The 16,557-nt window shown below is 35.2% G+C and overlaps 3 protein-coding genes across 3 annotated transcripts; all 3 read left to right on the forward strand.

Annotated features, from left to right (window-relative positions):
- On the forward strand, positions 5,105-6,673 carry LOC18782568 (EPIDERMAL PATTERNING FACTOR-like protein 8). Its single transcript, XM_007216650.2, has 2 exons — positions 5,105-5,758; positions 6,161-6,673. Exons 1-2 carry the CDS (start codon positions 5,659-5,661, stop codon positions 6,409-6,411), a joined length of 351 nt encoding a protein of 116 aa, XP_007216712.1. The 5' UTR covers positions 5,105-5,658; the 3' UTR covers positions 6,412-6,673.
- Positions 7,557-10,154, forward strand: LOC18783356. Its single transcript, XM_007215079.2, has 2 exons — positions 7,557-7,876; positions 9,832-10,154. Exons 1-2 carry the CDS (start codon positions 7,612-7,614, stop codon positions 9,969-9,971), a joined length of 405 nt encoding a protein of 134 aa, XP_007215141.1. The 5' UTR covers positions 7,557-7,611; the 3' UTR covers positions 9,972-10,154.
- Positions 13,015-15,305, forward strand: LOC18781856. The gene is made up of 3 exons (XM_007215624.2): positions 13,015-13,786; positions 14,114-14,286; positions 14,850-15,305. The coding sequence occupies exons 1-3, from the start codon at positions 13,157-13,159 to the stop codon at positions 15,013-15,015; spliced, it is 969 nt and encodes a 322-aa protein (XP_007215686.1). The 5' UTR covers positions 13,015-13,156; the 3' UTR covers positions 15,016-15,305.

Consider the following 16,557-nt stretch of genomic DNA (forward strand, 5'->3'; position numbering starts at 1 on the left):
AATATAGTGTATTCAATTAATTTTAGGATTCGTTTAGTAGCACTCATTATGCAAATGTGTAGATTGTTCAAACTAGCTGACTGGGCTCAACTAAATTTTCTTGGACCATTTTATTTTTGGGCTATTTGTTAGAAGCCTCAAAATGAAGACAATTTTTGCTAACGTAAAATGGTTTTAATTTGTAGATCAGTAGTCTCAGGCTTGAAATTCAATAAAAATCTATCTCCCTTTCTAACTTTGACAACAACAGAAAAAGACACAATTTCTTCTTTTTTTGGACAAACGTTAGTAATCTAGTTTATATAGTCTTCCTCTACTAAACATGTCATGCTTTGTCCACAAGGAGGAGAGCTCTCTTGACTCACTTCGTAACTTTTCAGTTATTTTAAGGTCAAATAATACTAATGGGTCCATGTAGTTTATCCCCATTTTTGTCCTTGTAGTTTAATATTGGTCCGAAATCCGTCAAATGATGAGATTTTCGTCATTGAGAAGAAAATCCCTTTGGGTTCGTTTGTTCATGGTTAAAATTGTAAGGTGTGAGGGACTTGTAGTTCAAATACTTTAAAATAAAATAGAGTTTCGATTTTTCTCAAGCTATTGTTAACATTGTATGTATTTAATATACAACGTACAAATTATCTAAAGGGACAAGGAAAAATATAATAAGAGTCATTTATTCAAATGGTTCTCAAATTTATACTCAAATTGTATTTTGGTCTCACAATTAAATTATTCTTTTAAATGGTTCAACAACTCTCTATTAATCAGCACATTAGTCATACCGTTACATTTTTTGTTAAATTTAGTCATGTGAGCAACACTTACTACATTTGTGAGAGTAAATAAGAATTTTGACAACTTAAAAATATAAAAATATATGATTAAAATTTAATACAAAATTTATTTAATTTTTAAATTAATTAAAAACTATAAAAAAATAAAAAAAAAACACCGACCCAACCCCACCCCCATCTCATCCTCCCCACTCCAATCCCAACCCCCATCTCATCCTCCCAACCCCAATCCCAATCCCCATCCCATTAGTCCAACAATGTTCCATCGTGGGGTCTGCAACTCTTGGCAAACAGATTAAGGAAAAAGCCAGAGACCCATGCCGCAAAACCCACTACTTGTTTATGCTATCTCTGTTTCATACCTTCAAAGTGAGGAGGTGAGCTCTCTCTCTCTCTCTCTCTCTCTCTCTCTCTCTCAGAACAAACCAAGAACCTTGCAGCCCCAATAGAAGTTTGAAGAGAGAAATAGAGTGAGATAGAGGGAGAGAGGAGGAGGGGACAGGTAGGGAGGGGAAGAGAATTGAAGTGGATTGTGGGGAGGAGAAGATGGGCGCTGGGGACTAGGAGGTTGGAGAGGGAGATAGGTTTTTTTTTCTTTTGATTTTTAGTATTTAATTATTTACTATTTTATTTAACTGAACTATTTTACTCCCATATTTGTCGGTAATTTTGACTGAATGTAACGGACTAATGCTCCGATTAATAAAGTATTGGTTGGACCATTTAAACGAATAATTTAGTTGAAAAACCAAAATGTAACTCGGGTATAAATTTGAGGACTATTTGAAGAAATAACCCAACATAATAATAATAGCTCTAAGTAAAACAAAAAGAGATATTTAGTGATATACCCATTCTTAGCACTAATATTATAAATAAACTATACACCAATGAATTTCTATAAACAAACCTAAAAAATAACAGCTAACCTTATTGAATTTAATATTAATTATTAAATTATTTTGATGCTCTATTGAGTTTTTTGAGTATTTTTATGAGATTTTGTAGTTGGACTTATTTTAAGAAATTGATGGCAGTTTTGTAATTTATAAAAAGTTAAAAGTTTCTTTGTTATTTTGTAAATGAGCTTTGGGTATGTTTCTAAATTCATTTCATATAAGATATTTTTCTAATTTGAACCCCTATATTGAGTATAATAGTGAATCTGCCAAACAAAAACTACCAATACAATCAAGAGCAAAATTTGAAAGCTTTGACAGAGGCCGCACTGTTACAAGTGGGAGGCCGAAATTGATACTGAGCAGCTGTTGCAAAAGAGCTTTTTGCTTCATCAAGAACACACAATCCTCTGGTGCCCAAGAGTGTCAACTCTGTACGCGAACCACCCTTGGAAGAGTAAATGAAATAGAATTTCTTTAATTGGAAATGTAAAAGTCTCCCGGTCCAATTTAAAATCTTTGACAAATGCCACTTTTTCTTGTTCAAATTAAAACGCAAGAAAGAAAAATAAAGAAAGAAAGAAAAAGATGAAAGAAAGTAACCCGAATGACGTTATGCTTGTGATTTGAACAGTATGAAGTACAACTACATGTGAAAAGACATAGCATCTGTCTTGTCTTCCTTACTTTTTACTTTTTAGGGTAAAATATATATAAATTCCGATCTCTTAGATCATAGGGCTCCAAGAGACTGTAGTCATTCACTGTTAGACGTAGCATTCAGCAGTTCAAAAAAGTTTCTTAAAATGAGTGCAAAAGTGAGAGAACCGTTGAATTTACATCCAACGGTGAATGACTATAAATTTTTTGGATCCCTTGAGTCCAAGAGATCAGAACTGATATATATATATATATATATATATTGTTACAGAAGCATAAATCATTTTATTTACATTTACTTTTTCTTTCTATCTTCTAGATAATTTGATTTTATAATCTTGAATTTTATGTTCAATGTAGTATTACAAACATCCGAAGTCAAGGATACCACAAGAATAGAAAGACAATTACATCATAGTAAAGCCCTAAACTTTGCTAAATACTTTGATCCCAACTGACATAATTGTGTTCTATTTGTTCATCTTTCATAATTTTGAGCTTATGTACTCCTAAACATATAGGATGTTATTATAATCTATACTGTTGTGTGTCACGAGAAAGATTTGGTTATTCCAGTTATATGAATTTGATGTTCCTGAATCTCTCTAATGCGATGTGTGAGATGTCACGTGATGTTAAAATAAAGAAAAATTCATTGTACATAACAAGTGCATGTGAGTTTTCTCTATGCATCGCATAGTAGTGGACGAGTCTAGTATCTTATTGATAGAGAAAGGATTATATAGTGGTAGTTACTCTCACCCGATATTGTCAATGTTTGAGTCTTCTCCTTCATGAATCATAAATGTGGGTACAAGAGTGAAGAGCTTATAGCAAAAAGGAGAAAGTGGTAGATTTGTTTGAGTAGCTAGAATCGCGCCGATCATATGGGGCCAACTCTGAGACAAGGAGACCTATTATGTTCCCCGAATTGGTGCTTTGTACAATTCATGTAAGACTGCCATTTATGGAAAATTGACCAAGAATAACAATTCACTTTCTTTACCATTTTCATTGGTGTTTTGAATTTAATGAGGAACAATGTCCTTTTGCATATATGTAGTAGCGCAACGCTGCAAACCCTGCAAGGGGAAAAATCTTTAATTATATATATTTTGCTTATCGAAAACTAGCAAAATTAACTACCAATTCATCATTATATTAGTGTTCGAGTCCTAGTTTCCGTGTAGTATGTGCGAGTTTAGTATGTTATTGTTCCTCTCGATAGGAAATGCCCTAAAAAAAAATTTGTTTTTTTGGAACATTCTTTTAACTTGAGGCTATAAGAGCAGGGATTTTCTAAATTGAATAGAGGAGTTTGTTTTGTCACACTCACATGGTTGCTTCTTCTTCTTCTTCTCTTTCTTTTTTCTTATTTTTATAGGTTTTGGGGATAAGAGAAGATGGCAAAGTTTTTCAAATAAGTTCTTTGGAAAAGTGAGAAGGTTGAAATAGAAGAAAGAAAAGGTTAAATATTGCAGGTTTCCCAAGAGGCAGTTAATTTTCCTTCTTCTTGTTGTGTAAGTAAAGTCTAAAAGCTGTAAAAAGGCAACGAAAAACCTCAGGTCCTCCAGCTTTCTTAAATCTTAAGAACTGTTTGGTGTTTACATTTCTTGGTGAAAAATCTTAGAACTGTTTGGTGTTTGCTTTTACCAAGTGTGCATCTGGAGGGTTTACAAGGTCAGTTATAGCTTGCACGTTGTCTATTGCAGTGATCAGTTATTACTTGGATTCTCCTATACACTGCTCTAAAACAGTCCGTTAAAGCACTCTCTCTTCGGTGATTAGATTTGTTTAATATATTTTCAACTTGCTCTTCTTTAAGAAACCAACGCAAAATCATCTGAATTTTCCTAATACACATAATTTACGTATGTATTTGAGTTTACAAGGTTTTGGATTGCAGGGTTTTCCTTAGTATTGAAAAAAAAGTTTATAATCTTAGTTTAAAGGTCGCCTAATAGCGATGTTAAGGACTAGCTCATGAATTTTAATCTCAGTCATCCATTACATACGTTCTCCTCATTCTCGTTTTCAACTTCATTTTCCAATATTAACTAGGTGAGTCATTGGTTTTATGTTTGACAAAGATGTCATCAATATGAAGATTCTTATAGAAGCGAAACATCAAACCAATGAGAGATGAACATCAAGACGTCGTGGTACAATTTTATATGCATAAAAGGTTAACAAAAAAAAAGTGTAAAATTCTTGGAAAGTCCTCATGTTGCATCTCTTTTTCTTTTTTCTTCATAAAAAAATGTGTAAATTACACACATAACCGGGTAAATCAAGATATATAATAAATATATATACCTGTATATACGATTTTGTATATGATGTGTATATACTTTTTTTTGTTGACATATATGATGTGTGTATATAAAACTTCATAAGATATTATTGTCGAGTGTTGTTATCCAAAATACGCATCTTCTACTTTGTTTTCTCTTCTCCCTTTGTACCCACAAATGGTAAAAAATTGGGCAATCCAATCAGCTTTTTCAATCACCAAACAGAAAGAGACAACCATTGACTGTAGGAAGTGTTTGGACTATTTCTATTATTCCATACCATAATTGAATGCAGCTAGCTAGCATTTTTGCCCCCTCGAATATTTTGTAATAATTCTGGAAATAGGTCCTCGCAGAATCAGACATGAGAGAATGGAGGGCTGGTTTCGAACTACTTTTCTATGAAGTATTTATACTCATAAGAAATTTAAGTGCTTTCTAAAAAAGTATTTAAGAGGGCTTTTCGAAGAAGTACATGATGAGTACTTCTCTAGAAAACGCTTATATAATCCAGAATGACCATTCAATTTTTTTTTTTTTGGGGATAAATATTTCTGTATCAAAATCTAAAATTCAGATATGCAAAAAAAAAAGAAAAAAAAGCTAATTAAGGGCAATTTGGTGGATGAGTGTTTCCACTTCCAGACAATCGATTAACCAAGTTGCCTATCCCAAGATCGTCAAATAGTCGCTTCAGTCTTTCACTAAAAACCTTGTGTCAGGGGTAACAGTACCCAAAATGACCAAAAAAAATTACATTTTCCACAAAATCAAAGTCTTTTTATTGGTGCATGCAAGACATGGGCTACAGAGAAATGTAGTGTGGAAAAGAAACAGCATTTGTTTCCGCCATGTCTAAAATAATATAAATAGCTTCCATTAATTGAGCCTCTTCCTCTGTCAACCACCACTCCTCTCTTCTCCTGTGCTTCTTGCACAGCATCATCCCCCTTTCTTCACTGTAACAAACATCAGAAGCATCATCATCCTTCAAAGACTGATCATCTGATGGCTCCTGCAAGCAGAAGCTACCATGTACATGGCCGCAAAGTTGCAATAATCACTGTGGCTTCCATCTTTTTGCTCACAATTCTGCTTCCCAACTCAGGTAAAAAAAAACTAAACTAAACCACCCCACTTTAATAAAAGACTGTTTAGAGCCTGCTGTTCTCATTGAAAGTTGAAAAATACAAATTGGATTTTTCAATTGTTTGTGTTTAGAGCTTTCTGTTCTCATTAAAAGTTGAAAAATACAAATTGGTTTGTGTTTAGAGCTTTCTGTTCTCATTAGAAGTTGAAAATACAAATTGGGTTCTTCAAGTTGGTTGTGTTTTATTCATTGACTGTCCTCAAAACCAACCTCTCTAATTAAAATTCTTGTTCTGTTTTCTGTTTTTTATTATTTATACAGTACCAAGACTTGGATTATTTGAGTTATGGCTTTTGATTTAAGTAGCTAGCATTCTTCATTTTTCATGTTGTGTTTTGGTTCTGCTTTGAACATTGCCAGTGGATTCTCTGCATTCAAGCAACAACAGTGAGAGTGATGATGATGAATTCAGGCAAAGCAAAATGGTTTTGGGTTCAAGGCCTCCTGGATGTCAAAACAAGTGCTTGAATTGCAGGCCTTGCATTGCTACTCTGGTCATCCCAGTTCACAAAACAAAGCGCTTCAGCTTGTCATCTCATGGAGAAGAAGATGACAGTTATTATTTGCTTTCATGGAAATGCAGATGTGGAAATAAGCTATTTCAACCTTGAGATCTCTTATTCTTCACCTGTCCCTTTATAGAAACTAGCATATATATACTTATTATTAGGTGAACCTTCTGTTCTACCTAAGCTGTCAAGGTCTGATCTCTCTAGCTCATGCATGGTGTGCTCTGAAAAGATAAGACTTCAAAAAAGAAAAGTTTAGAAATCAATCATTTAGATGTGCATTGTGCACCTGTTATGTGTTTGTAGATACTGATTAATTATATATTAATTTCTATCTATCAGTATCAACTGCTGCTTTGTTTTACAGGCTTCCTCTTTCTTTCTTTTTCCCTTTCTTTTCTGTTTTCATGAATTCTTGTGCAACTGATATGTTTGCATGCAGTAACAAAACAGTACATCACTGTGTTGATGTCATGTATGTCATATCCATATTAACAGTCTTTTTTACCAAAATAAAGGGTTCAGATGTATGCACCTAACTATTTGTACCAAAACAGTGAGATGTCATGCTTTAAGCAGCTGATGAAAATTCATAAAAGCAACCAGTGTACAGTGTACAGTGGAAAAGACAACACTTCAAAAGTAAGCATTTTGTCTACATTCATACACTTTGAAATGTCATAGTACTTGAAGCTGGGAACATCATCAAAGTATTAATTACTCAAGTTTGGCCCATGTATATGTAAATTATCAAATGTTTAAGTTTTGTAAGCAAGATTAAACACACACCACTATTTAATATGACACAAGTTACTTGTTCGGGTCGATCTTGCAATGTTATTTTATAATTTAAACAAATAAGTACTTTTTTTTTTAATTAAAAAACTTTGAAATAGTCATGAAAATATTGAAATGGTTAATCGGTTTTTCATTTTGCTAACTTTTGCATGAATAATTTATGAACGGCCTAAAAATTATATGTTCTTGTTAAATAGTGGTTTTTTGTGTGTGAAAATTTATCATTTGATAGTATGACACTAATGTTAACAAGATGCCTATTTTTTCTAAATCACAAAACGATATTCTAAACTACCGTAATGTACGAGGAGGAAGATGCCTAACCAAAAGGAAAAAAAAAGAATTTGTTATAATTGTTTTCTCCTTTGGGCCCTAAGTTTGAAACTTAGAATGAAATTGAGCCCAATAGTGAGGAAGCCCCAGGCCCCAATTAGGCCTCTGCCACCAATATAAACTCCAAGTTGGCTCAAATTCACACCAAACAAAATTCCCATACTCCCAAAAATGGCAGTGGCAGCAACTCTCCTTCCCTCAACACCATACAAGCCATTACCACTCCCCCTCCCAAACTCTCTCTTCCTCCTCTCCTTCTCAATCCCCTGCACCCGCCATCACTTCACCCCTCCTGCCTCCGCCAATCGCGCCTCCCCCTTCCCGCTTCATCCCCGCCGTCCATATGTCGCTCTTCCTTCTAGTCCCGGCCGTTGCTTTGCCGCCAATTCGGGGCCGCCTCTGCCTCCCCCAGAATCTGACTCCACTAGCCTCACAGGTATTGCTCATACTCATATTGTTCTTATAATTCGTAGAATTAAGACCCGATAGTTTCGTTTCCATGGAATTGAGCTGCTATATTTGACATTTGGAATTGTAATTAGGGTCTTAGGGTTAATTTTGAGAGTAAGATGTTCAATTTTGTTATTGTTATATATATATATTACAGAATGAATGAAATTTGTGGTGTTGATATTTGCTTTTTATGTGTTGTGCTGTGGTTGTTGAGCTGGGTTCTGTGCTTGTATATTGCAATTGGCAAAAGTTCAATTTTTTCAAGTGTCTTACTTGCACTTTTATGGTACCTGACGTGTTATTTGATGTTTAGAGTAGTAAAAGTGTACCGTTCCTTAAACTGAAACTAACATTCCCACACTTATCAACCATCATTTCCATCTTTTCTATAAATCGATAACATTTTACCAACATGTTAGATTGTACAGATGAGATATAAGTCTTGGGGCTTGTATTCTTGTTTGGCTAACCTATCTATACTGATGAAAATTAAATTCTGAATTCATAGAGCCGGTTTGATCCGGAGTAAGGAGTCCCAGGGATAGATAGCATAAGGTCTAGTGCATCAATCTTAGCTTCCTAAGGTTGGTTATAGTGAGTGACTAAAGTACTTTGTAATATTAATATAAGTTATAGGGCTATATTCATTTGAGATTAGTTGTGGTGATGAAACTGATTGTAAGCCATTGTAATAATGAGGCTATTGCTGTAATCCTAATTAATGACAGATTCATTCAGCTACTCTTTGGTGAAATACTTTATATGGTATCAAGGCTGGAGATCTTGATTTCATCCTCCTGATCTAATGTGCTACATATTAGGCTCTAATGGTAGAAACCCACATGTTGATCCGTAGGGGGTGCTTGAATATAGAACAATTGCGGGCTCACATCTTTTGGGAATAATGGTAAACCAACAAACATTATCATTCACCGCAAATTGAACCAGACATAGCCATGAACAATCAATGTAGCTAAAGCTTTTAAGCATGTACTCCATCTGTTATCTCCATGTCTCAAAGTTTGTGGAATCTAATCTTGATGGAATGAGGTTGCAGATATTTGATAGCAATAGTTGAAGTTTGAGTGGAAGACATATTTGTTTGGGAACAAAGACTGAGAATCTTCAAGAAAATTGACGCAAAGAGTGACTCAAAGCTGCCGTTCGGCTGCAGCTTTGATACCATTCTGTTTGAGAAGAGAATAGCTGAATGAATCTCGCATCTGTTGTGTTTGATTTGTCTGGATTTTGGATCTTTAAAGGGTCTGGGTTTTGGGTTCGCAGTTTGAGTTTGGGTTTCTGGATCTGAGGCTTGAGTTAAGGATCTGTGGTTTGGGTCCAGGGCCTATTTTTTTTAAATACTTTTTTGATTGAGCTGCATGGTAGTTTAGGTTATAAGTTATTGCGATCAGTTATAATTTCTAAACAAAAACATAATGATAGAAATGGAATTGTACGTGTACTGATTATTGAAAGAATGGAGATTTCATTTGTATATAAGGCCACTGATGGCAGAACAAGATAAAGTCACAAAAGAGAGCCAACAAGTGAGTTATGCTTTGAATGAAAATAAATGCAACTAGGTAGAGAATTTGGGTGATGTATATATGTTGCGATAAGTAAATCAATTAGTTGTAGATTATGAAATACTTGGTTGATGGAAACTCACTCCCACACCTCCACTCTCGCCTTCCCTTTCTTCTCCTAACAAATGTATATCTAATTTGTAAGGTTGTTTGCATACATTTACATGTTCACTTTCGCAAAGCTTATATATGTTCACATCTGGTCATAGAACTACTTGTCCATCACATATGTTATAGTTATTCAAGCTTGTCAGAATCTTGTGACACTGTTTTTTCCTTGCTTAGGTGCAGTTTGTCTAAAATGCTGACCCAAAGTCTCTCACTGGCCTCCTTTGCCTTTTTGTTGAAACAGGTCTTGTAGCATCTTTCTCCAAGTTTCAGGACAAAGTGCAGATCTTTTTTGCTGTTCTTTTTTGGATGTCTCTTTTCTTCTGGGCTTCTGTATGGGATGAAAGGAGTCGACCAAACAAGGGCTCACGATTTAGAAAATGACCTAGTAAGCATTTATTGTATATAATGATAGACTGGATGGGTAGTAGTAGCCTATACATTAAAAGAGGAGCAACTTCTTGTGATAAATACTAGTGGGCTAGATGACATACACAAAATTTAGTTTCAAATGCTGTAATTATCAAAGGATGAATAAGCAGTGGCTCTTGATTTTCTTGTCCTTAATGGGTTGTATGTGAGTTTTAACTAACACACCAAAAGTACATTATTTTAGGCAGGCCAACCCCTAATGCACATGAAAGCAATTTCTGGAAATTTTAGTAGATCCATTTTGAGTTTCTATCAAACACAATCGTATACCAAGAACTTTAGGGATGAGATGTGTGGTTTAGATTATATACCAAGTCAAATGTAGCAAGCCCTTTTAGGTTTCTTGAATTAACTTCGACAATAGAGTTACACTGGAAAGTTACTGTCGAAGTTGGTAGAGAGAACTGCAATAGGAAAGCAGAAACTGCATCGGGGAGTTTAATCATGCCTCCGATGTATATTATAGTCCTGCTACCCGATTACTGCAGTAGTTCAAATTTGAGAAGCTCGTCATTTTGTGAAATAAGGTTCTAGAATTCTAAATAGGCGCGGGGGTTGGAAATGCATTGATGTGCTTGTGCTTCTTGTCTGTCAATCATGTCCTATTTGTGCATAGTACATACATAATTTGTCATGAGGTTAGGCCGAAAATGGAAATGCAATGTGCAGAATATGACATGTACCAATCACGTAGTCCCTAGAGGACGTTCGGGTGGCACCTCATGGTCCTCACCCAAACGGCGCCAGCACATGCAGAGTCACAGTTCAACCCTTTGAGTCACAGTAGTAAAAATTATTGATGAAATTGCTGTTACGCAGTCTGCCTCAAAGTACTGGAATGGTTGATTTGGTTACTGTTTGGTACACTTTTTGGTTTTTCACATGGTGTTTTATATGTTGAATGATTCTTGGATTACATTCTGGCTTATCATCAACCAAACTCAATTAGGTTGGCTTGCTGATTGCCATTGTCTCCAGAACAAGCTAAAAGTGTGATTGTAGGTGTTGATGTTGATTTGCCTTTCTCGCTAATAATACAAGAACTTTATTAATTTATCTTTTTAGAAGTCTAAAACAAATAACATTCCTAAAAGCCGAAAATCATACAGAGCTTTACAAACCACTGAAAAGGGGAAATTAGATAACCAAATAGAACGTTGGGAGCGATCATGTTCTTACATTGCCAAGGTATCTGCAACAAAGTCTGCTTCTGCGTGGACTTGTTGGATTCGATTAACTTGCTGGTCTTGACAAAGTCCCTGTATAACTTAAACAATAATACAAGGGATTCCGAGCCTCTACATTTAGCATTGGTGCATTTACACGCATTTAAAAGAATGCTAACTATTAGATTGATATAATGAATTTTAATAAGTCCACGTCGGCATAATTGTATTACTACTAAAACTCACCATTTGCATTCAATACCTCTGAAATAAAGAATGAAAATTATCATCGCATCAACCACCCCCTTCCTCGACCCACCCCTTACTGCCGGCCAATTTCTCTGCTCCTCACTCTCTTTTCCTTTCTCACACACACGGACCTTCCTCACTAGTTGGAAGGCACATCTAATATTTTCAATTACAATACTTGAGGTTGTGGCAAATTAACTTTCATCACGATAGGACTATGAATGGCGCAGGGGGAGAGAGAGGGGTTAGGGGTGGAGGCCATGGAAAGCACGGGTTGGGGCGGCGAGGTAGGGCTGGGTTGGAATGCTTGCCAAGACATTTATTTTTTAATTTTTAATATTATATTTCAAAGATATTAGATATACATAAATTATAATACTATAATAGGGTGCAAAGATATGTTGACGTGGACTTATTAAAATTCATTAGATCAATTTAATGGTTAGTATTTCTTTAAATGCGTGTAAATGCACTGATGCTAAATGTAGAGGCTCATGATCTTAATACAAGAAACTCTCATACCCTCATTCTCAAAGTACAAATAACTAGGAAAAATTAGGTTTTACTCAAAAACATGGTAATGAGGTAATATACTCTAGTTTAAGAGGGACACAATGAGATTGTAATCTAGACCTCTTAAAAACGGAAATTTTGTAATTTAGAGGGACACAATGAGATTGTAGTTTGAATTGGATCAATTTTACCTTTAAATTGCACAGTCGAATCGATAAATTAGAATGGTTTCAGATCGATTTTGGCCTCAAATTAGTAGAGATCAACTGAACCAAGTACCCGTGAAAGCCAACCAGTTTAAACAGGCATAGAATGTAAAAAATCTCCGCGCAGTCATGTCCATTTTTCTCTCTTTATTTCAATTTCATCTAAGAAGGTGCATCAATGATCAATCCATTTAATTGCACAAGTGCCGCAACACAAGGAAAAGAGGAAAAAAGAAAGCTAAAACGACATCATTTTGGTCACTTGCGAAAGCGAAATATGGACCGTCCAATCACACACCAATCGTAAAGCAGAAAAGGAATCGAATAAAACGGCAGTGGTGAGTCCTACCCATCACGTGAAGTTGTGGTCAACATGTTGGTTAGGCAGAGGTCGTGCGTGTTAATGTACTTTGGCCATTGCCTGTGGGCTTATACGGTGAAGACACCACACCACCCTATCATGATTCATGAACCATCAACAACTGCAGCAGCCGCTGTATCTTTGTCGCCTACCACTTGATACCCAATTACACTTGCACATAAGGTTTTAGTTAAAGACAATTGTAAATAGTAATATGTCATATTGTCATATTGTTAACCTAAACTATATACCTTCTTGTTGAATTATTGTCTAAATGTTTAGCAATACAACGTATGCTATTTGACAAGAAAATATCCGTATTTTCTTTTCTTTTCTTTTTTTTCTCAAAAAAAATATTGTATTGCCTAACAACATAAACATTATAGGTATCTCCAAGAAAAGGAAATTGCCTTCGTAAATAAAACTTTTTATTTTTATTTTTTTTGTGATGAAAACAATGGTGGTAGAGAATATTTATTCTTTTTAAAGGTGCTTTAGCAGTTTACTGTTCCAAGGGAGTGAGGTTTTCCCTCTCTCTCTCCTCTTCCCACCATTTCTACAGTCCGCACTTCTTTACTTTCCCTTATATATATAATATATCTGAAGAACCTTTTTTAGTTGTACCTTTGTTAAGCTATAAGCATGCTTCTTAGAAGCTCCTCAGCTCCGATCTTCAACTCATGGCTTTCCCACTCAAAAGACTCCTCACCAGAGCCAGAGCCACTCCTCACTAGAACCAGGTCAGTTTCCTTATCATCATCATCTTCTTTTCACTCACCTTCAATCGACCCAACAAAGAAAACAACAACCCAAGTCTTGTTAGAAGCAGACATCCCAAGCCAACCTAAGCCCAAAGAGAAGAACCCCATACCTCTAAGCCTTGGAAAGAAATCTAAAACCAAGGCCAAAAATGTTGAAGAACAAGAAGAAGAGCTAAAACCCAGCTCAATATCTTCATCTGCGACGCAAAGGTTGTTCTCAAGCTCTGGTTTGGGTGAGAAGCTCATGGATGATGAAGACTCTGCTGTGGGGAAAGAAGACTATGGTTTGCAGACACTAGTTTTGGGTGGTGGTGCGGGAAGTAATGGTGGTAAGATCTGTGGTGGTGGTAGTAGCGGGAAAGGATCGGACGGTGGAGATGGAGGTTGGTCTGGTTTCTTTGAGAGTAACAATCATGGGAGTGGGAGCACAGATGCTTATTATCAGAAGATGATTCAAGCTGACCCGGGAAATGGCCTCTTACTTGGGAACTATGCAAAGTTTCTAAAAGAGGTAAGTGGTTATAAAAATAAAGCACAGCTAGCTTCCCACTTTCTTGGCTTATGGTTTCCTGTTTGGTTTCTGAGAAAACCGATCAAAAGAATGGAGATTGCCATCTTAATTAATGGGTTATTCTATAACTATTTGGAGATTGCTATGCTTTCTGTCTGAGAAACTACATGGTTGGTTAGATTGACAATCAAGAAGAAGTAAATGATCAAATGTCTTTTTCATTCAATATGTTATGTGTGTATATAAATGTGTAAGTGTATATATATTTCGTGAAGATTTGATCTTTGATCAATTTGGAGTTTCTCTGATTAAAAATAATGGGAATAGGTCCGAGGAGATTATGCTAAAGCAGAGGAGTACTGTGGAAGAGCGATTTTGGCTAACCCGAATGATGCCAATGTCTTATCACTATATGCTGATATAATATGGAAAACACAGAAGGATGCTGAACGAGCTGAGAATTACTATGATCAAGCTGTTAAAACTTCCCCAGACGACTGGTAAGAAACAAGTTCCTGTTTTGATCAGAGTTTCTTGTTCATATGCGGTTTATCGAATTTAGTTCCTTTTTCTTCTTTAGCTTATGTTACTCCTGTTTGATCAAATGGTTATTGGCTAACTTATACAGCATGGTATACAGCTCTGTATAAGTTTTTGGGATAGTGTTCTAACATATGCTCTTCTTTGATTCTTTTCTTTTTCTTTTAATCACAAACAACATAATTAGGCAAATGAATCGAAGTTCGTTGTTTTGAAGTTCCTACTGTTTATAATCTTGATTGAAAGTGCAGTATCTTCTGAGGTTGTTTTCTTAAGAGTGGCTAAGAATATGCTCTATTTGGTCAAATTATTCTGTCCATAGATGAGGATATTTTGAGTAAATTTCATATGAATCAACATGTTTTGACTAGTAGTGGAATATCTCTCGGGGGTTCTGTAACTTATGATGCAGGGTTGTTTTGAATTCTAGGAGATCTCTTGTTCTGTTGTTTCTTGGTTAGGGATTTTCTAATTGGTGTTTGTTATTGTTTAAACTAATGTATCAACTCCTCTCCTTTTGCAGTTTTGTCCTGGCTTCATATGCTGAATTCCTTTGGGATGCTGAAGAAGAAGAAGAAGAAGATGAAGAAAATCAAGGGGTTAAACATGAAACCGAGCGCAGCCACACATCTTCGTCCAATTTCTTCCATGGAGCTCCTCACCATTCTCCCTTAACGACAGCCTCTTAGACAACTCTGTGTCTTCTAGGATAAATAACATATATTAGCTGTGACTCTTGTAACATAGTTGAAATAGCATAATAGCTGATATATATGATTGCTACCTTCTGTTTCTTATATATATATATATATATATATAATATATTATGTTGTGGTGGTCATGTTCCTGAGTTTTTTGTTCTCTTAATATGCTGTTCCAATAAGAGAAGACTAGGCAGACCCTTTGGACCTCCTTCTGTATCATTGAAATAAAGGTTTATGTGATTATAGAAAAGATAAGGTCTATGTATATTCTGTAAGCCCCTGTGAAATATTTCTTCTATGCTAGTCCCTCTGATTTATTATTAATCTGCTCTATATGTTTAAAAGAAAAAAGAACAATCCCTTTTTTTTTTGGGAGAGAAAGACTTCCATGAAACTGGAATAGCAAAATACTGCTCTATATGTTTAAAAGAAAAAAAAATAACCCTTTTTTTTTAGGAGAAAGACTTCGGTGAAACGGAAATAGCATTATTTTACTATCACCGTTGCAACTAAGTTTTTTTTATCCTTTTTGAGGGCTTCTCATTTGTCTTTTCATCCTTCTCCTTGAGCAGAGGAACTCAATTGAAAATAAAGTGGTATTTATTCTTGTTTGGTAGGTTTACACTATTATATGAATTTTATTGGAAGTAAGAACAAGTGGAAGAACTGCTTTTGTAATTTTGCAAGGGGAAAAAAAAAATCATATGAGGACAACAAAAATATCTGGTCATCCTTCTCAGTGCTCATGCTGTGCTAGTAATCTTTCTGATATGTTTTCAATACCTGAGCTGTTGGATTTTGACTAAATGGAACTCCGATCATCTCTTCACCTCAAAATAATTATAGAAATGGAAAAGGTGGAAAGGTGGAAAGGGGAAAAAATAGAAGAAAAGATGTGGAGGGAGACCAAGACCTAATAAAATATCAAAGGCATAAGTATTGTGAGCACCAAAATAAAATCTATTTCTGTCTGCGGGTTTCAGATATATTCTTTCTTTGTGGTTTGTAAAGTTTTGCATAAATTATGTTAAGTGGGTCTCTTGATAAATACAGATTTGTCTTTCTTCTGTTGGTGATTATTAGCCGTTGTCATTCCTCCTCATTGGTTGATTTATTTCTGATTGCATTTATAGTCTCTCTTTTTGATGTGATATCTAGCAATTATTGGGTATGGAGGCACACAGACACAGATGAATAAAGTCATCATTTAGCTATACTACATTTGGTGGTTGCAACTTGCACGGTCAGGAAAAGTTTGGACCTTTTTCTATCTTGCATTCTACACTAACTCTCTCTCTCTCAAAACACTTTGGCCCATTATTCGGTTGGTCATTTTTTCTTGTCTCCACATGGGAAATATCTACTGTGTGTTGGAGTTTGTATAGGCAAAATACACTTGCCTTGTTGATTTAATTAACAATTTATTTTTTATTAATTAGAAATTCGTTTTTAAGATAAAATCATTAGCTAAAATTCAAATATGTTAAACAGTTAATGTAATTATTGAATGAAGAGGTGTCAGACTTC

This window comes from Prunus persica, chromosome G3, assembly GCF_000346465.2.
Source record: "Prunus persica cultivar Lovell chromosome G3, Prunus_persica_NCBIv2, whole genome shotgun sequence".
Taxonomy (NCBI): domain Eukaryota; kingdom Viridiplantae; phylum Streptophyta; class Magnoliopsida; order Rosales; family Rosaceae; genus Prunus; species Prunus persica.

Coding starts and splice junctions, on each gene's coding strand:
- LOC18782568 (XM_007216650.2), top strand. CDS start 5,659: ATGGCTCCTGCAAGCAGAAGCTACCATGTACATGGCCGCAAAGTTGCA. Junction 5,759..6,160: donor AATTCTGCTTCCCAACTCAG/GTAAAAAAAAAC, acceptor GAACATTGCCAG/TGGATTCTCTGCATTCAAGC.
- LOC18783356 (XM_007215079.2), top strand. CDS start 7,612: ATGGCAGTGGCAGCAACTCTCCTTCCCTCAACACCATACAAGCCATTA. Junction 7,877..9,831: donor TGACTCCACTAGCCTCACAG/GTATTGCTCATA, acceptor TTGTTGAAACAG/GTCTTGTAGCATCTTTCTCC.
- LOC18781856 (XM_007215624.2), top strand. CDS start 13,157: ATGCTTCTTAGAAGCTCCTCAGCTCCGATCTTCAACTCATGGCTTTCC. Junction 13,787..14,113: donor ATGCAAAGTTTCTAAAAGAG/GTAAGTGGTTAT, acceptor TAATGGGAATAG/GTCCGAGGAGATTATGCTAA. Junction 14,287..14,849: donor AAAACTTCCCCAGACGACTG/GTAAGAAACAAG, acceptor CTCCTTTTGCAG/TTTTGTCCTGGCTTCATATG.